The sequence below is a fragment of the Corylus avellana genome, chromosome ca3 (genome assembly GCF_901000735.1).
Source record: "Corylus avellana chromosome ca3, CavTom2PMs-1.0".
NCBI classification, from domain to species: domain Eukaryota; kingdom Viridiplantae; phylum Streptophyta; class Magnoliopsida; order Fagales; family Betulaceae; genus Corylus; species Corylus avellana.
In genome coordinates this window covers 4,525,727-4,546,456 of record NC_081543.1, presented here as the reverse complement: position 1 = coordinate 4,546,456, position 20,730 = coordinate 4,525,727, and the positions used below count along the sequence as shown (strand labels likewise).

At 36.0% G+C, this 20,730-nt stretch overlaps 2 protein-coding genes across 2 annotated transcripts; one reads left to right on the top strand and one right to left on the bottom strand.

Moving 5' to 3' along the window:
• Positions 1–3,464: 3,464 nt before the first annotated feature.
• LOC132176546 (homeobox protein knotted-1-like 6) lies at positions 3,465–11,827 on the bottom strand. Its single transcript, XM_059588786.1, has 5 exons — positions 11,361–11,827; positions 10,851–10,973; positions 10,615–10,750; positions 4,081–4,313; positions 3,465–3,949 (listed from the first exon to the last, which is right to left on the bottom strand). The coding sequence occupies exons 1-5, from the start codon at positions 11,802–11,804 to the stop codon at positions 3,791–3,793; spliced, it is 1,095 nt and encodes a 364-aa protein (XP_059444769.1). The 5' UTR covers positions 11,805–11,827; the 3' UTR covers positions 3,465–3,790.
• A 5,903-nt stretch (positions 11,828–17,730) lies between these two features.
• LOC132175339 (uncharacterized) lies at positions 17,731–19,843 on the top strand. Its single transcript, XM_059587245.1, has 3 exons — positions 17,731–17,779; positions 18,051–18,374; positions 18,737–19,843. The coding sequence occupies exons 2-3, from the start codon at positions 18,053–18,055 to the stop codon at positions 19,456–19,458; spliced, it is 1,044 nt and encodes a 347-aa protein (XP_059443228.1). The 5' UTR covers positions 17,731–17,779; positions 18,051–18,052; the 3' UTR covers positions 19,459–19,843.
• The last annotated feature ends 887 nt before the right edge of the window (positions 19,844–20,730 follow it).

The window sequence follows — 20,730 nt, the reverse complement described above, 5'->3', positions numbered from 1 at the left end:
TTATTTGAATAATAATAAAAAGTGATTGATGTAATGTAAAAAGTAAGAATATTGAGGTTAATTTTAAGAAGATTTTTTTGGGTTTTTGAGTCTAGTCTGGCCCACTCCTTTACCAAACACACATGTACAAGATCCACACATGAGTCTTACAGATTTAATGGTAACCTTTTTTAAAAAAGAAAAGATAATCAAGATACGTTTAAGAATGACACCAAACACGTCTATTTTTTGTACAAATTATTAATCCAAGAAAGTTTGCCCCGTTGGATTTCATGTTAGACACTTGTAAGTGAAGGTTTTACAAGTTGGCTTGGCTTTTTATGGAGATGGGTTAAAGAGAACAATGTTTTCAGTAAAAGCTTTGAGATTGTGTGGAATGCTTTAAAAAAATTGTTGCATAGTGGTCTAGTACATTTTACACAGTTATTTCGCAGAGTAAAAATGTGATTTTTCATTAAATTGTAGAAAATGTATTATTTGTAAATGCTTTTTTAAAAACTTGCTATTTGAAATTGTAAAAAATTTATGTTTTTAAATCGCAAGTGGGTGTATGTTTTAAAAATGCACGATTTTAAATGTTAAACTGTAATTTTACCAAATATTTAATTACATTTTTTAAAATTATGTTTTAAAATTGCACGTTTTAAAATCCCTATTTTGAAATCGCACGTTTTGACTAACCCTAAGGCTATAAACAAAACTGTAATAACAAGGGATGGATATGGGATATTGTTGGTTTCCACGATTTTAAATGCTAAACTATAATTTTACCAAATATTTAATTACGTTTTTAAAAATTATGTTTTAAAATTGCACGTTTTAAAATCTCTATTTTGAAATGGCACGTTTTGACTAACCCTAAGACTATAAGCAAAACTGTAATAACAAGGGATGGATATGAGATATCGTTGGTTTCCTTTTACGGTATGTAAAACTAAAATTTCAAATAAATGTTAGTCATAAAGTCAGGAGCGGAACCAAAATTTCTTATTGGGAGGCGTGAAAGCATGAATGAATGACTAAGTCTAATTTCCATAAAAATTCAGCCTAATTTTTAAGTCTACAGTAACCTTTTCATTGGAAATAAAACATTATTCACTCTGTCCTTTATTTTTAGTCCTCTCTTATATTTTGAGATGTTTCAAAATACTGGCCTACTTCAAAATACCAATGGATAGAATTTTAATAACTTCTTAATTTATCGTTTACTTTATTTGAAAAGTAATTACCTATTTTTTATTTTTTATCCAAATTTAAACTAAGGAGGATAATTTTGAAAAAAAATTATTTGTTGTGTGAAAATTGTTAAATAGTCCATATGGTTTGACCTTGTAACAAATAAATCATTATCGTTTCAAAATAAACTTATAAATTCATGTGGAATGCTTCTGTAACATAATCATCCTGTTGTATAAATTTTGGTCATTTTTCCAACCGAGTGTTTGTGTGTTTTTAAAGTTTATTCTCAAATAAAAATAAAATAAAGGAAAAAAAAAAAGGTTGAGTGGTGGTATAGGGAGTAGTAGGCTACCTTCAAAACTGACTGTTACGGTATGGAGGTGGTTCTCTATGGTCGATTATAGAGGGTGACCAAACCACCTCTAAGAGCCTTAGGGGGTCGTTCAGTCACCCTCATAATTGGCTAGAGGAGGTGACCGCGCAACCACCATAGCTATAAAGGTGTCCAAGTCCAACCACTTCTAGCACTACCAACCCAAACTTTTTTTTCCCCGTTTTTAGGGTAAATTTGTGATTCTATAAGGACTATATTATAAAGAATGGCACAAATTTGCATGGATTGATCATTTGTTACATAGGCATACCACATGAATTGATAAGTTCATTACAAAGCTATAGGGATTTATTTTTTACAAAGTCAACCCTACCAAAGAACACCATAAAGAACTTCAAATGTTTCTTCCAAATAGAGATGCGGTAGTCGGTATTGTACCACCACTTTGCCATAGGTAACTGGGAAGACCATAATTTAGGTTTCTCCCTGCGTAACACTATCAATAGTGTTTCAAACATTTATTGACTACTTCAATTTGACCATCACTTTGAAGGTGGTAAGCAAAACCATAGGATACCATGTATTCAAAAATGCTCTCTCCAACAAATGCTTTTGAGGGTCATATCTTGATATGATAAAATATTGGTTGGCATCCCATTCAATTTGAATAAGCTTGACATGAAACTCATATTTTGATACTACTTTTCAAGTTCGATAGAAATATAGTAGTCGTGTAGCCACCTTTACCAGAGGAGAGAGAGAGGGGTGGTCACGCAACCACCACAAGAAGTCCAAGGTGGTTGCATGGCCACCTGACTAGATTAGGTTGGCCGCATGGCCATCACAATAGGCCAAAGGTGGCCGCTCGACCACCCCTCTCCTCCACTCAAGGTGTCCACACTACCACTTTTTTATAATACATAAGAATTTAGCTCATGTTTTTTAAAATATTTTTTTAATAAAACATAGAAAATACTTCTTACCTTTATATCACATTGAAACAATCCTCCAATAAAAAGAAAGAACACTTTTCAAACCATGAAGTTTTAGATGGGAAAATGTCAGCCGTGACCATGAAGGGAAACCGATAAAAGGCTTTTAAGTCATATTTTATCAAGACAACTTGAATTGAAGGGGGAATTTGATGGGAAAGTACTACATGTGGTCAATAGCATTCAACTTTTGGTTGCAGGAGGCATTTTTTTTATAACAATAATTGATTTTTAAAAACCAATACAACCCATTAACAGATATCTTAGACGAACATTGTCGGCCTACATTATTAAGGGTTTATTGACAACAATCAACATGCTTTAAACAGCCTTTCTTTTCCTCTCTTGGGTGTAAAAAGACAACTTTTTTCCTAAAAATTGGCATGATGGTCTTCAATACTCTCCAAATAATACATTATTAAAACGAAGTTCCATTGTTGTAAAAACGCACGTTGCTTGCCTAGTAAGAAAAAAATGCACATGTTGCTTGTGTAAGTTAAACCAGCTTGGGTTCCACTTATATCTAAACCTAACTAGTATTAGCTACCTTAAGTACCTACTAATGCCCATGATAATATTAGGTCTGGCTATGGTTCAACCTAGCTTGAAGGAGTGCCAGCAATTGCCCTAGGCCCTTCACGTCATTGGTTCCCAACAAGTGTTATGATCACGCCCAAGTAAATAGACACAATTGCTGCTCCATCATACATTTTTATGATTTTTTTTTATTTTTTTTTTTAAGAAAAAAAAAAAAAACAAACAAACAAACAAACAAAGCTGGCTTATTCCTACCACCGATGCCTTAACCCAAACTAGGGCTCCATTTTCACTTGTATAATGGTCTAGCATGGGGAATGTTCACAACATTTGGACCGAACCCTAAAGCCCCCCAAAAAAACATAACAAAACCACTATAGCTTCTTTTCCTGAGAATATCCCACAACCTTAACTAGCAAGCAGAATATGAATTGTTGAATTGTATTCATCATTCGACCAAAAAGGAAAACATTAGCTGTGCTCATCATGGTGATCATGTAAATTCAATTTTGATGAGTGCAGTTGCCACCACATTGATGGACACCTCAGATATACATGCAATAGCCCCATTCTAATAAATGGAGAACAATCGAAATCTCTATTGTATAGCACACGCTAGCATCCAAAACTAACTTTAGTGACCACAATGTAGAGGGTTGTAATAAAACTAAGTGGCTAGGCAATTCGTTAGGCATTAGCAAAGGGTCATGTCCAAGAATATACAAACACAAAATCACAAGATCCCACCTTAGTCATTCCGGAAAAGCGGTCCGTAGATACTATCCATAACTGTGAATTGCATGTTCTCCGACGGCTTCCAGTGACGCTTCCTTTGATTTATAAACCAGTTATTTATTTGTTTCTGATCTAAGCCTGTTAACTCAGCCAGTGCAACCTTGTCCACTTCCTGAATATGTAAAAAAAGCATGATTAGAATGTCAAGCCTAGCACTTCTTTTCCTTTTTCTTTTTGTGCAGATATATAGTTTCAGCATGGATACACAATTATACAACTATTGCTTCAAAAGAAAATGCTTACGGTCGGGTATGGCCATTTGTAATGAATATTCCACCAGTCGAGTAGGATTTGCCTTGCTTCTTTAGGTAGCTTTCCCTTCTTTTTCTTCTTTGAAAATTCATGCTTCAGGCTACTGATATAACCGCTATATTTACGCAAGAGTTTGTCCTTTAATTCACGATCCTCATCCGTCCGCTGGCACTCCTCCGTCTCTCCTCCGCTGACATCTTCCTCAGATGATGCATCTACTTCATCTGGTAAAAGATCAACAATAAGAGGATACCAAAACCCACAACTTTAAATGGTTTTCAACTTGTCCTTGCTTCAAATAAATGTGGAGGGACCAAAAGGGATCACACACAAAGGATCTAATAAGATTAGGCATTTAGTGGTATAAATGCCAGAGAAGTTCATAAAAAAGGATGACACAAGTACAAATTGAAAGGCAAATTTTCAAATAAACATGCTCATTTTCCCACCATAAAACTAATACCATCACTCATGAAGAGAAAATTGCATTCGTCAAATGACAAACGAACCCTTTAATCAAAATTCTCAAGAGATGAATTCTCTTTTGGTCCGAATACATCCAGATGCATGAATTTTGTCACAAGCTTACAACCATACTAAAGGAATTGCATAGGCACTCTATATATGCCAAAAGAAACTGAACTCAGAAAATGTTACTTTCAAATATAAAAAAACAACCAAAATGTTACTATGATTTTAGCAAACCAAAGAGTACATTGTTGAATAGACAAGCTATTTAATGTCACACAGCATATGAATGGCTTTTATCAAGGATGGATATGTTATATGGGAAACATGAATTAATCATCACCATAAACAATGATCAAGGTAATAATTGTATAAGTTCATAAAGTCAATGGCAATCCATAACCTTTGGTTTAGATCATATATCCGTGTCCACAAATTATACACAGACAACTTGATTCTAACATAGAGGAATAGTCGACTCTCTCTAGTAATAACGAGTTTATTTCCAAAAATACCAAAATTATGAGGCACATGAGTCGACTGAGCTGTTTCTACCAAATTGCTACATGGGGCTGAAATGAGATGAGGTGGTAAGTCAGCTCTGGTTGGGTCTACATGTGGCACAATTTTATAGGCTATAGTGTGGCCACATGTACCAATGGCAAAATAGTTGTTAATTTTTTTGACAAAACATTAACGGAGCACGTAAAAACAACAATTTGTAAAACTTGGAAGAAAGTATATTCCACGCTTTTGAAAATACTACTCTCGTCCCATTAAACTGACGTGACAGTGTTCATCATGTGCACTTCAAATTTCTTTTTTTAAAAAAAAAAAAAAAAAAAACTAGTCCTGGTGAGCCCTCTCACAACAACCCAATATATTCTACTCTTCCGTTTTTACACCAAAAAATTAGTAAACAATCAAGATCATAAAAAAAAAAAAAAAATTAAATAAAATAAAGGAAAAGAAAAAAGAGATGGAGTAGTGATGGAGGGGAGTGGGGTCAGCGAGCACACAGAAGAAAGGCAAAGGGGATCATAATGGAGTCTACCAAACCACTATTTGTTCTCATCAATTCTCATGGAGGCAGGATTCCATGTTTCCATGGATGTGATGTTACGACAACCCAATGCCTTACCAAAGGAGGCGGGTCCCGCTTCCACATAAAACAGTACAAAGCGAGAGAGAGACCAGACAAATAAAGATTCCGAGGTTCGTTGTGTCGTATCGCGCTCAGTGGGCGGATCAAGAGGCGTCTTTCAACGGATACGGCCTGTCCATATCGCTCAACAAAAAGAAAAAGAAAAATAACATCCCACAACCCGCATCGTACGCTCCCGCCCAATGCTTTCTTTTCCATCACTTTCTCTTCTCTTCTGATTGACACCCACGAACTCAGATAAATAAATGGGTTTCCTTCCCCACCACACCAGACAAAAAGAAAGAGAGAGACACGTCATTATAGTTGTTTAAGCTAATTAGCATTAATTAAATTTTAAGAGAGCGAGAGTGCATAAAATTCTGTGCAACTATAAGGCGTGGAGAAGGGGCGGTGGAGTGGAGTGAGAGAGAGACTAAGAATGGCAACCGCAGGGTTGGACCAGTCTGCTTCATGGTTTAAAAGCAGTCTGCAGCGGGAACTGCGGGAGTCCATTTGTTGTCTCGGACAACTTTTCCACAACACACGTTTCCCAACTTTACCCTTCCAATGCCCATCCAATATATATATATATATATACACACACATAACCTCAGCACATCGGAACTCGGCATCAAATAGAACAAAAACTAGTGCAAGTGAAGGAGGAAAAAACGAAAGAAAACTTGTACTTTTCTTTTTTTTTTCCTGAGCCCTCGTTACTAATTATCTGGTGTTAGAGCACATGCTATAGGACCCATGCTTGCATCAATCAGATTCAATGATAAATTTGAAAAACAAATGAATGGAGTTGGACGGAAAAGTTGGACGGGAGAAGGTAAAAAATAGCATTTTTCATATATGTAAAAAGCAAATCCTTGAACTTGGCAGAGCAAAACTCCAAACTGTATAACAGTTAAAAGAGTGTCAGAGGAGCACCGGGAATTTCAGTCACATGCAGCAAAAGGAACAAATTATTCAAGAAAAACTTTGATTTCCTTTTGTTTGTGTGTTCTACTTGGGAATGCATGTCAAAAAATAATGAACAATAAGCTGGCCAAAATCAAATTTTTTACGTGCCTTTTTTTTTGGGGGGGGGGATATTTAATAGTCAAGAGGCTGAAAAGTACACATGAAATTTTAGGACTTCCATAACCCATATAACTTTGTCTACGGTAAAGCAAGCTTCCAAGTAATTTAATGCCTTTCCAAAAACTGTCTATAAGTCGGACAATAAAAATAGATTTTTCAGAAAACAGCATAGCGAGTAGCTTTTAAGCCCACATGTATGAAACACCATTCTTAGACCTGTAAGCTCTTTCAAGGCTTGAATCGTCTCAGCAAGAGAGAGAGAGAGAGAGAGAGCTTGCAGCTGGCTTGGTTTTATCGAAGTTAAGAAGAACCCCAATTATCTTCTTTTGACAAGAACTAACCCGAATTATTTCAAACCTAAACAATCTTCTGGACGCGAAAGACAATGTTAAACTGTAGTCAAATGTAATATGACAGTTATCTTTAGACAACAAACAATCTTCTGGAGCAACATGTTTAAATATTGCCAACAAAAACAAGGGGAAACCTTGATTCTTCCTAGGACTGTTAAGCTTCTGCTATCACAGAATCAATCTTCACAATACAATAGGCACTTGTTAAGTGCATTTCAGTCACACAGAAGGAGAAACAAACGTGTGGAGAACGAGATAAAATGGGGGAGTGGTGGGCACATGATAACAGAAAAATACGGCTTCAAACTTAAACAAACTACCTAATGGAGATTGCATCTCCAATAAATAGATGACATAATCTACATGCCATAAAGACATGGATCTAGATCGGATATATCAAGTTACAGAAAATTGTCTAAACCAAAACATTCAGAGCCTTGCAAATCTACTGCCATACCTCATAGCTTGAGAAATACTTCTAAAAACAAGAACTGAAGGTGCCTTGCATTCTACCAATAGACATTGATAAAACTAAGATATCGGTACATTGAATGAGATACAGAATGCCCAGGTCTTCTAATATAGACAACAAATCAGTTTAATACAGCCATGGTTTCTAACTCAAATTTGTTTCATTCATGGAAGATTGAATTATCATATCCCAAAGGCAAAAAAAAGTTCACTTCAAGAGGCTAATTAACAAACAAGTTTTTCCACTCTTCAACACTAGGGGCATCAAATGAAATATCAAATGAAAGAAATCTTGCATATCATCTAAGATTGGGATGAGATTAGCAATACTATCAATGTGGCAGATGAACCAGAAGATACTTTAAAACCTTCAAGAGAAAACACGCTTCCTAAACAGCAAGCTAACAGCATGTAATTGGTATAAAGTACATCAAATATATAGTTTAAAACATTCAAGATAAAACACGCTTCCTTAACAGTTAACAACATGTAATTGATGTAACATATGTCAAATCCATTTGTTCTACATTGGAGCTTGTCCAAAGTATATTAGAGTGGTTCCCGAGAGGTAGCTATTGGTAGCTCAATCAGTTGGGAACCACGTCTCATGAAGAGGACGTCACTAGTTCGAATCCCCTACCTTGGGTGGACACGTCAAAAAAAAAAAAAATTCTAGAGTCATAAAGAAAATTCAATGAACGTGCTCACGCACACATTGAGACCACAAGCAGCTAAAATGTAATCTAGAGCAACCATTGCCAAATCTCTCATCTGCAATTCCTTTGAAATTTAAAAATCATAAAGTTTTTACGCATGTCTGAACCACTTTAATTAATTAGTAACAATCCACCTTGATGGCTCTCATTTCCAAACAAAATCTATAACCTCCAGGCCACCATGACTTGCACTAAAGTTGCATGAAAAAGCAGCTTTCTCTCATGTTGATGCTAAAAATAGCTTGGGACCACACGATATGAGCATTCCCATAGCCTTGACCTCATAAAAGAAATACTAAAGAAAGCATTTTGGTGACAAAATCCATCTGTACCACGTACAAAAGCCTATGGACTCAACCATTATTTAAATATGCACATAGCCTTAAAAGTTGGACATCAACAGTGGTCAAGCAAATTTTAAAATATGAGACAGGTCTGAAAGGAAGATGAGACCAGAACTACAACACGAGCAAATGTAATATTTTGGAAACCTAACTCCCTGTACTTCACTCACCCATGATATCATGTTTTTCAATGCAAAGATTCTATTAGGAATCTATTTGTGTTAATGATATGCTTGATTAAGAAGAAAAGGGGTTTCCTTTAGGTTCAAGTATATTATTTAATACATTTGCAACTACCTGCAACTATTCCTGATGAGATCCTCTATGTTCTTAGAAAACATTTTCTCGATCTCTACTATTTTGGATGGCAGAATTGATTGTCCTAAGAACTTTCCAAATGTTTAGTATTCTATTCTCGCCCATGGTATCCATAAATACATTAATCTCAAGTGACTGCAACCATTGCCATCTGCCTAGAAATATGAGCTAACACATGATTTACACCTCCATTGCAATCACCATATATATATATATATATATATATATATATATATATATATATATATATATATATATCCCACTGATTTAAGTAAGAAATAGTGTCTCAACCTTAATTGCCTAAGACTCGAATCAAATAAGGAATGAAGGAAACCCTCAAGAGCCATGTACTTCAAAAGCTGAGGTACAAATTCTATTGTTCTTCATGATAGAATATTCGATTTTTATTCTAAAACCAATTTTGGAAACAGACACCCATCTAAGTAAATTTCATTTTCAGGTTTGATAGCATCCATCTAAACAATGGAAAGAGAAACAAAATGCAGCAAACCAAGCCCAATATATTAGCATGCTAATTATAAAATAGCTATAACAGCTGGAAGGATGCCAGCACCCCCAACATAATCTGACAATATTCTATTATGACAAACTGAGATTTTTAAAGCGGTTGCATAAATTAGTATTTAGTTGAAAATCAGCTTAACATGTGGACAAATAACATGTGACTCAAATAATGTTATCTCCAATGATAGAAACTTTAGCCCATAAACTAATCAGAAGGTTGTTGCAGTCCTAGGTTTAATTAGTAAAAAAAAAATCCTATCAATAATTCAATCCTACAAAAAAGGATCACTATCACTCTTAGGTTTACTCATCATTCAAGCCAAGTTGCACCTCTCCTTGTATCATATGTAGAAGAGTTTTCTTGGAGAAATTTACTTGAGAAAAAATGGAAAAAGAAAGAAGAATGTTCATCATTAATGGTTATTCTATTTATACTAACACGAGAGCGAGAGAGAGAGAGAGAGGGGTTTTTAATTCATGAGAAACAGACAAAAGAAGGAAATTAAAAAAGAAAGAAAAAAAATGAAAGAAAGAAAGACAAAAAAAAATAGTACAGAAAAGAAAAGGTTCAGTAGTAGACTGCAGAGAGTTATTAGAAGTCTTGCAGATAAACATTGGTTATTAGAAGTGGAGAAAAAGAAAAGAAAAAAAAGGATTCAATCATGGAAACCCTTAATAAACAAAACATTCCTCCACGTTAGAAAAGCAAAAACAGGCACCTTTCCCAGCAAAGGGTGTCATTCATTTCTAGGGTTTTGGTTGTTGGTTACTTGCTGTCATTACTTGTATCTGAAATCAGAAACCTTTTTTGCTCACTAGGTATAAATGTTCAGAACCAATTGGGGAATTTGACCTATGAAACCTACGCCCATATTTTACTGTTACTCATGTGAGCCATCTGTCCAATATCCACTGCTAACCTAAATGTGTAAATCCCTCTTGGAAAAACAAAGGGAAAAACAAAGAAAAAAAGACGCAGCAAGCAATATAGGAAATATATAACCCACAGCACAGAATTCGACAAAGTAAATAAAAATAAAAAAACTTTCATATATATATATATATATATAGACACAGAGAGAGAGAGAGAGAGAGACCATAAACGCAGATTCTGGAAGCACCATTGCAGAGAGTGTTGAGTTGCACTTCAATATCGTTCAAAAACGAAGTCGCTTCGTCGAAAGGCCTTTCGAGATCCGATTTATACTTTGCCAATATATCGCAGTAAGTTTCCTTGAAAAACCAGAAAGAGAATGAAATTTAATTAAAAATAAAATAAAATCCGTATAAATTAAGCATTCTCAGAGAGAGAGAGAGAGAGAGAGAGAGAGACCATGAAGTGGTCGAGCTCTAGATCGGCACCCAAGCGAGTGGAAGCAGCTGATGTCCTCTTACAAAGATCGCTTTCTCTTCGAATTTCGTCCAACACGTCAGCAATCTCCGGCGGTGCTCCGACCTGTACAAAAGAAAAACCCTAGTACAATCAAACTACAGTTGCTTCACAGTATCCATTATAGCAAACTGTTCTTTTTTTCCTTCTACTTGTCCTTTTTCTTTTCCTCAACGACGGGGAAAAAAAAAAATTCCGTAAGGAAAAGGAAATTTCAGAGGAAAGCACGAGCTTAAAAAAGAGCATAACTGAAACTTGAGATCTGAAGGAACAAACCAACACTTTAATATTGCTCCGTTTGGTTAATGGGAAAAGTGGAAGGTTAACAAACGCTGTAGTATTACTCTCTCTCTTTCTTTTTCCTTAAAAACTGTTTGTACGTTTTCCCAGCAACCAAACGGGGAGTCAAACACGAGTGAAAAAAGAAAAGAAAAGAAAAGCTGGGTTCCACACCTTTTGGCAATCGATGTAAGCTTGGAGAAGCTTAGGGTAGAGAGGATGGGAAGCGATTTTGGCTCTGGTTGCACCGGAAACCTCCTCTTCCGTTCCTCCTCTTTGAATCTCAGCCACCATGGAAGCGGCATCGGACACCACAGACGACACGGAACCAGACAACAACCGGTCGGGTCTAAACAGCGGTATCCGGTCGCCAAAACCGGCAACCGGAGTCGGGAAGGAGTGGGCGTAATTGTTGACCAGATAGTTATCTACTGAGTAGTCGGTGGCAGTAGAATGGAGGCCATAGAGTTCATCCATCGCCGAGACAGCGAAAGAGAGAGAAAGCGAGAGTGAGAGAGAAGGAAGAAGGGAGTAGTGGGAGTGAGAGCGTTGGGGAAGTGTAAATTTTAGCGTACAAACAAGGAGAAGCTGGAGCAGCAGCCTCATCAGTCCATCCATGCTTTCTTTTCAGTTATCAGTCGATGTGGGTCCACGCTCTTAATGAAAAGCGTGGGGATCAACTTCTTCGGATTCATACAAACAACTGCTTCTTTCTTTCTTTGTTTACTGTGGTGTGATTATGGGACATCTTTAACAAGTTCCAACTCTCTGATTATGAGATGTCCATACAGCCAACCAATCAAAGTTTTTTAAAAATTAAATAAATAAAAAAGTTTAAAAATATTTATATATGTGTGTGTGGAAATTACCTGCAGTTTGTTTTACTATAGGCAGTTTAAATGAAAACTTTATTTGTTTTAAAATTAAAACTAATCGAATGATTAATAAGTGATTTAACATATTTTACTCATTATGTATAGCGTCGTCATTTTAATTATGAAATTTAGTCCCCACATAAAAGGGGAAAAAAAAAATTGTTTATAAATGCAGGAGTTACATTACCATATGACCCTAAAAAAACTTATATTTTAGCAAAAGCCCAACAGGGCCCTTAAGCATTGCAAAGGCCAGACGGCTCTAGACGACCAGACAATTCAAAAACTCGACACGGCTCAATTATAATCACCACGATTCACCTTTCTAGCCAATCACTTAAATCTGAATGCATTCTCACCGATGGAAGGCCAACAAGTAAGCAATATCTTATGACGACTCAAGTAACTTGAATTCTCACGCCTTGTCAACCTCTATGACAAATTGAAAAAGAGAATTGATAAGAATCTCCCCAAAACCCTATAGGACGCGGGCCTATATAAAGAGCTTAGGGTGAGCCCCAAATGTATATAGGGTGAGCCCCAAATGTATATATATACGCAATTCAACCTTTAGTCTTATTCTGTCTAATTATACCTTGTACTTAATTCCCCAATCGGCAGCCTTAAAGCTACTGTTGAATCTTGGTACCAACAGTGTGTCTATATATATATATATATATATATGGCCTTCACCCATTATATAATTAGGCTCATTAATTTTTCCACCATATACATATAAATATTTGGGTGCAAATTATGGATAGGAGAGAAAAGAGTAGGTAGAGAGAAATTAAGAGAGAGTGATAATTTGTTTTTTTTTTTTTTTTTTGGGTAATTAAATGAGAGTGTGATAGTTACGTACAGTTGAAACTTGAGAAAATCAAGGCTGTTCATGCACATGAAGAAAGACGATGATCAAAAATATCACACAAGCAAAGCAAAGCAAAGCTAGTTACCGCGAGTGCGGGGTAGCTATCGTAGGGCGTAGGGCGGTAAGGGAGTAGGCCTGTCACAGCTGATTGTTTGGTTCAAGAACACTGGGTGAAAAAGAATAAATAAATAAATAAATAAAGGAAAGGAGAGAAAGTCGCCCACTACATACGCTATGTGACATGAGAGGAGGAGCAGTAAGGGGACTCGTGAATGTGAATGAAGTGATCGAACGAACACACGTACATACGCTTTCTTCGTGGAGACGAAAATTGTTTGGATTCCCCATTTTAACATGCAGTCTTTCTCAAACCCTACGCCCCATAATTACTCCCTTGCCCCCTTTTACGTCATCATTATCACCATAAATGAAAGCCAACATTTCTTTCAATAAAATATGGCATGGCTACAATTATATGCGTACATGCACTTTCTTTTTACCTTTGTTTGCACATTGAAAAAATAGTAATTTTTTTCAGAATAAAAATTGGGTATTAATTAATTATTATTAAGAATACAAGAGATTGAATAGAATCATCATTCATATATTCTTCTTACTAAAATTAAATCACATTTCTTAAATACATTAGCTTTAAAATTCATTCCCCAAAAATTAAAAAAAAAATTTTAACACCCAAAAAAAAAAATTAAATCCAATATCCATCCTCATGGGTAGCTGAAAATTGTTGACGCGTGTGGAATCAAAGGAGACAGCAACGAAGCTATGACAATGCATTAAGTGTTGCAGAGCACCTTTCAAACCTTTCAATTGATCGAGCAGCGAAAGGTGAGGAGGAGTTAATTAACGAAGAGCATCTCTTTGTCGATCGAGTATAAAGCTCAATCAACCGAGCTTAGTTCAACTAGCATTTTTTAGGCTATTTTAAACTTGCGAAATGAAGGGGTTTTTTGTTTTTTTTGTTTTTCACTTGGCTTGTCCAAGATGGTGAGAATCTAAGAAAGAGAGGCTGAAAGAAGGCATAAATGATTGGAGAAATTAGGGGTTTTTTTTAGTTGTTAGCGTAAAAATGGAGTTTTTGAAATTAGGGTTTTTATGATTGTTTGAGCATAATTGGTTGTTGTAATGATTTGTAAAGGTGAACAAGTGTGGGTTTTGGTTGTATTAGGATAGTAGGGAGTTAGGTTGATGGAGTTGATGTATGAAAAAGTTGGAAACTAGGGTTTTTGGGAAGAAGAGAACATTGTCTTGGTGTTTCGGTCAACCGAGCATGGGTCTCGATCAATTGTGTGCATCGTAGAGAGTTACAAAATATTCATGGATAATCCTCAATTGAAGCTTGATTATTTGAGCACATCACTGAGAGTTACAAATGTTCATGGTCGAAGTTCGGTTAATCGAGAGCCTTATAGAGTGTTTCGATAGAACCCTTGATCAAACCTCAATCAACCAAGATAGCCCATAATTGAAAATCAGTGCCTCTCGCAGGAAAATGGTTGTTTAGGGTTCAAGAGAAGTTTTAGGGTTTCCCAATGGGTATGAAGCCTTACTAGTAAACATAACGTAATGCAAAAAAACACTTAATCAAAGGACTTAGTGAAAGTTGTTACTAAAGCTTCCCACCAACAGCATAGCACAGCGGAAATTATAGATATTAGAAATGAAATGAAAATGACCAATTTTCAATATAAAGAAATTTTTTAAAGTAACGATAGATTGTTAAGTGGGAGAGTACACCTAATGATCCAATGTTAAGTGAGAGAATACACTTAAACATTCAATACACAACTTGTTTATAACCTTACGATGGAATGATTTGTATACTTGTTTGTACTAAGTTCTTGTCAAGATGTAAAGATAAATTATACAAGCAAAACAAAAAGTAAAAAAAGGAAAGATATGTGTATATATGTGCATAGAGTATTCCCCATACGATTATATTCTGTATAAGATTTTTGGAGTGGCATTGGAGTCTTGGACTATACTAGACGATGAAGTTGAATTGGATTGTGTGATCTTCTAAATGGTTGATGATGGACCACCTTAATGATCCCCATAACAATATTTTAATATATAGTTTATTAATGGGAAGTAATGCATAAACGTTTGGAGTGATGAAGGCAGTCAATCTTGTTAATATATATATATAAGGTTACAAGGACACAATGATCGCAAAGTAAAAGGTTGAGCGCAAAGTAGACGGCCGAATGAGGGTTGAGAAACGTGCTAAAATCTAATCTATGCTAAAAATGGATTCCCCATACGCAAGCCTCCCCCATATAACAAAGAGGCTAGAGGAATATATCATCATATGCCAAATTGTTTTCATTAGCATTTGCAAAGATGTCACTACATTTTGTCTCTCATGATTCGCACCCAAGTGTTCATAAAGTAAGTATAAGGAATTTCAAAAGGGAAACTATTATATATACTACTTTTAAAAGTATATATAAAGAATTTCAATATAAGGAATTTCAATAACTTATCTTATTATTGCCCAAATGTTTGTTATATATATATATATATATATATATATAATAAACAATTCAAGATAATAAAAAAATACACTTAAAAATGTAAAAATAATTTTCACTTTTATATCACATCAAAACACTTTTTCAAACTAATAACACAACGTCTTATATACATATACAATTAGATACAAATTGAACTTATATATACAACTAGAATTTGTCATTTCACTCACTATCAAGTGCTAATTCAAAGCGGTTCGCCGCATTAAGATGCCTATACTTATATTATTCAGCAAAGAATATATTCCTTATATCATATATCGACTTAATAAAGAATTGATGTCTTCCAAATATAGGAATTGGCATCACACCAAGTGGAATGGTATTTCACTATAAGAGAAGAGTATTCACTAGGGCTGGCAATTTTGACACGACTTGTGAACCCGACACGAACACGACATGAAGTTAACAGGTATTGGGTTTGGGCTTATCGGGTTCGGGTCTTAATCGGGTCTACCCGATTAAGACACGATTAAATTTGACCCGCCAGACACGTTTAACAAATGGGTTTGGCAGGTTAGTCGAGTCTAGCGGGTCAATCGGGTCTGGCGGGTCTCGGGTGACCCGCCAGACCCTTTTTTTTTTAAAAAAAAAAAAAAAAAAAACCTATGTCTAAGTTCTAACTAAGTTAACCCTAACACTTACCGACTCACTCACGGCTTCATTTCACTCTTCACTTCACGACTTCACAGTCTTCACTTCATTGGCCTATTCCTTGTTTTTTCATTACTTTTTCTATGTGTGTCTATATATTAAAACATTATCTTTTAAATCATTATTTATATATTAAAACATTCTTTTTTAAAACTTTTTATTCTTCTTGGATGGTTAAGATAAATTTGACTAGTCCTTTGGCCTAAGAGATCCCTTTATTAAATTATTTTTTCCAATTTTGATTAAGGGTTTTTTTTTAACGGGTCGGGTCGGGTCGTGTTATCTATTTAGCGCACGAGTCGTGTCGGGTCATGTCTACCCAATATGACTCGGTTATGCTAAACGGGTTAAGCGGGTCGTGTCGGGTTATCCGGATATTTTCCGTGTTATAATCGTATCAGACCCGCTAACCCGTTTAGCTAAACGGGTCGTGTTCATATTTCGGGTAATCAGGTCGCGGGTCCTAATCGGGTCTACCCAATTACCCGTTTTGCCAGCCCTAGTATTCACAGCTCTCAAATAACAAATTTATTTTTTCATCATTCGTAATCGGTCTCTATTGAAGTATAAAAGATCACTTAAATTGGCACTGACAAAAATTTAAACCCAAATTGGACTGCCTTTTATGTCTAGCCCATTATTAAATTAGAAAATAATAAAACTCCTAAATTTTAAATAAAATATAAAAATTAAATGCTAATAATCTAAATAAAACTAAAACACTTGATTATTCATGTCTCATTCTGAGTCATATATACGATAAGAGTATTATTGTAAATTCAAAACTGGATAAGAATCGTTAAAACTAGGGCTACTTAAACGGTGTGGTTTTATAACCGCTTTGGTAAGCGGTTTTAGGGGGTAGGACAAGGCGGTTATAATCATGAACCGCCTTCATTTATATATAATAGTATAAATATATATTAAATATTTTATATTGATAAAATATATTAATTTTTTCATTTGTATTTGGATTAATGAATTTGGGCTATTTATGACTATGTATGTGAAATATATAATGTGGTATGTGATGTTTTGGACTAAGCCTTATTCAAAAATATTGGTTGGCTCAAAAAAAGCTTCTTCTTTTTTTTCTCATATTTTTTGGAACATTTTGGCCTTAAACCCTTAAAATAAGCCCATAAAATAGTCCGATCCCATAAAATAAGCTCAAAAAATAGGTCAATTTAAGGCCTAAAACACTTAAAAAACCCAAAAATCCATATAAAAAAAGCGGTTATTGGATTGAATAACCGCTAACCGCCAGTTATAAAATAACTAATAACCACCTAGGCAGTTGCCGTTATTAAAAATCAATAACCGCCCAAGGCAATTGTGGTTGCGGTTATAACCAATAACCGCTGGTTATAACCGTATGAGCACCCTAAGTTAAAACATCCGAATCAAAAAAAAAAAAAAAAAAATCCTAGTATGATCTAGGCTCAGGCCCATTATTGTATTTGGACAAAATCAAAAGGAAAACGCACTCGGCGTGCCCAATAGAAGTGTCGGATAGTAATTAGATTGGGTCCAAAGGTATGGGCTCCATAGTAGGGCTTAATAGTGAAGCCTATAAACCGCTATTAAAAACACACAAACTTAAACCCGGGAACGACTAGCAAATTCCCAACTAACATAACGGTAAGATCTCAATCTTTTGGTGCCTTCACTTTGGCGTTTCGTTAACTGTCTCTCTTAGCATAAGCTTTGCAGAAATCCATGTTTATTGTATTCTTTTAGGTTTGTGTTGTTTTTTCCTCGTATAACCAAAGCGACGACATGGCGGCTAAAGCTGCTTTTTGAACTTTTGTCCGCAAGCTGTTCGACGAAATGTCCATGTATTGCTAAATTTACTTGTTTTACAATAATAGAAGATTTGCATTTGATTTTTACTTTTTTGTCAATAATTTAGGTATGGATGTCGCACATTGCTATCTAGATGGCAATGCTGATTGTGTGGAGTTTTGTCCGCATGATGCTTACCATCATGTTCTGGCAGCTTCGACGTACATGCTGCAAGAGGGTGATCAACCCAGTCGATCCGGGAGCATATCGCTCTTCAATGTAGATGCGAACAAGGGTTGCCTTGATTTGTTTCATCGGGTGGATACAGCTGGCATATTTGATCTGAAGTGGAGCCCAGTTGGGGGTAATGTAGGTTGTTTGCTTGCTCAAGCGGATGCTAATGGTTGTTTGAGATTTCACAGTCTTGAGAGCTGTTTAGATGGAGCCAAAGGTATGTTTTCTACTTCGACAACATATAATTTTGCAGTCCGTTTCTTTCTTTGTTTCTCAGAAAGCGTGGAGAAAGGGGAAGGAAAATGTCAAAAAAGTTCAAAATGTTCAAAGATGTTTATGAATAGAACCCATTAAGAATATCTTTTCCTTTTCCCTGGTATTTTCCAAGAACAAAATATAGAGTACGAGTTACACTTGTAAAAATGGTGGCAATGAAAAATGCTTCACCTCATTTTTCTTTTTTTTCTTTTTTTTTGGATAAGTGAATGCCCTTTTGTTTCAACTGAAACTAGTGTAGTAGCAAGGATACAAATTTTGGCTATCATATCTGTTTCCTTTTCTATTTTATTGTTGATGCAGGGGGTTTATTGAAAGAGATAACTGGAGATAAAATCAGTTCGTCCATGTGCCTTTGCCTTGACTGGAACCCCTCAGCCACATCAATCACAGTGGGGCTTTCTGATGGATCTGTCTCAATAGTTTCCTTATTGGAGTCTCAAATGGAAATACAACAAGAATGGAAAGCACATGATTTTGAGCTTTGGGCAACTTCCTTCGATATCCACCAACCCCAACTGGTATACACTGGTTCAGATGACTGCAAATTCAGTTGTTGGGATTTGCGTGATAGTCCTTCTAAGTTAGCATTTCAGAATACCAAGGTTCATAAGATGGGTGTTTGTTGCATAGTGAAGAGCCCCAGTGACCCTAATACCTTACTTACTGGTTGCTATGATGAGTATTTGAGGGTATGGGATGTAAGATCAATCTCAAAACCTGTAAACGAAACTTCGATTTGTTTAGGGGGAGGTGTCTGGAGAATCAAGCCCCACCCCATTGTACCGGGCCTTGTCCTAGCAGCTTGCATGCACAACGGGTTTGCAGTTGTTAAGATTGAAGGGGATAAAGCTGAAGTGATTGAAACCTATAGCAAGCATGGCTCACTTGCATACGGGGCAGATTGGCAGAGAGGGGAATCTTTCCAGGATGGCAAAAATAAGAGCACTCTGGTGGCTACTTGCTCGTTTTATGACCGGCTTCTTCGGCTATGGATGCCACAACAAAGTGATATTGCAACATGATTTACCGGATCTAAGCACATTTGTTTAATTGCAGTCAGAAAGATTCAGGTCCAACCCCTGTAACTTCTGGGGAATCTTTATTGTTGCTTCATTAGGTATGTTAAGGCAAGGGTAACTACGCTTTCTTCCTTCACTCAACATGATCAAGAAGATATTTTGGTTCCCCGCTATGTTTTACCATTATAAAATATTACTGTCATCTAAAGTGGTCCGCCTGCATCCATCCTTGAGAAAAGGGATTCTTTAATTTTTCTGTTGCAGAGAATAACATTTTCTAGTGGTGGACCTGGAATTGTATTTGGTAGACATGATTTTTTAAATATGTTCTCATGTGATAACTGAAATTGTGGATCACTTCTAACGCTATTGGTGATGGTTTAGCTTATTCCCCGCTTAGCTATCTTTAGCTAGAGTAAGAGCTCCAATTCAATCCACTGAACCTATGTCTTTAGCTTTAAAATCAGTTGCAGCCTGCTGCCTTCAATATGTGCAGCCACACCCTATGGACTTCAATGCACAGAGAGAGTGAACTAATATTTGCTGACATTTTGGGCTTATGTTTATAAAACTGCGGACCATATTGTAACAATGGAAGACTTGGAGAAAGCCATTGTTTCACAATTTCTGCTACACTTGCTTGAGTTTTCTATATTTCAGTTCTCCAGCTATGCAATCCTTAAGCTGAACCTGTTCAGTTTTCCCCCACCCTTGTTTTCATCAACCTGTTGCCTCAAAATTCACATGAAAAAATTGCTAGCATAACTTGAGGCAATTTCACAGCTGAAGAAAACCTATAATAGAGGAATGTGCTTATTTTTGTGCTTACTGTTCTTTCCCTGGGTGTTGGGGAAGACTCACATCACATCACAAACCCTCCCTCCAAAACCACAGACACACAACCAAAGGATCTTGCGTGGGCCTTGCCTCACAGACAGAAGCATCCTAGTTGGTCTCATGTTTGACCACATGTTCTTAGCTTGCCTGTAAATTGGGTGTCTTCTGACATGAAACGCTGGTCATTTAACAATTACAGCCTGCTAAAAATTCAATGAGCCCGTGGTCCAACTTTTGCATGCTTTCGCTTGTCTGGCAATCAGAACTTACACCTTCAGACCAGCGAAATAGTAGGGGTGCCAATTAGCATTCTCGAGCCAAATTTGTGTGTGTTGACACACAGGTATAAGACTATATAGATCACATTAACTCGACCCATTTAATTAAACATGTCAAATCTCTCAATTATAACCCCACTAATTTTATGTTTGATTCATA

What these genes read in the sequence shown, in the direction of transcription:
- LOC132176546 (XM_059588786.1), bottom strand. Translation starts at nt 11,804, where the DNA reads ATGGATGGACTGATGAGGCTGCTGCTCCAGCTTCTCCTTGTTTGTACG. An exon ending in TAGAGCTCGACCACTTCATG is followed by an intron (nt 10,751 to 10,850) that starts GTCTCTCTCTCT and finishes TGGTTTTTCAAG; the next exon opens with GAAACTTACTGCGATATATT. An exon ending in TTCCAGAATCTGCGTTTATG is followed by an intron (nt 4,314 to 10,614) that starts GTCTCTCTCTCT and finishes ATCTTTTACCAG; the next exon opens with ATGAAGTAGATGCATCATCT.
- LOC132175339 (XM_059587245.1), top strand. Translation starts at nt 18,053, where the DNA reads ATGGATGTCGCACATTGCTATCTAGATGGCAATGCTGATTGTGTGGAG. An exon ending in CTGTTTAGATGGAGCCAAAG is followed by an intron (nt 18,375 to 18,736) that starts GTATGTTTTCTA and finishes TTGTTGATGCAG; the next exon opens with GGGGTTTATTGAAAGAGATA.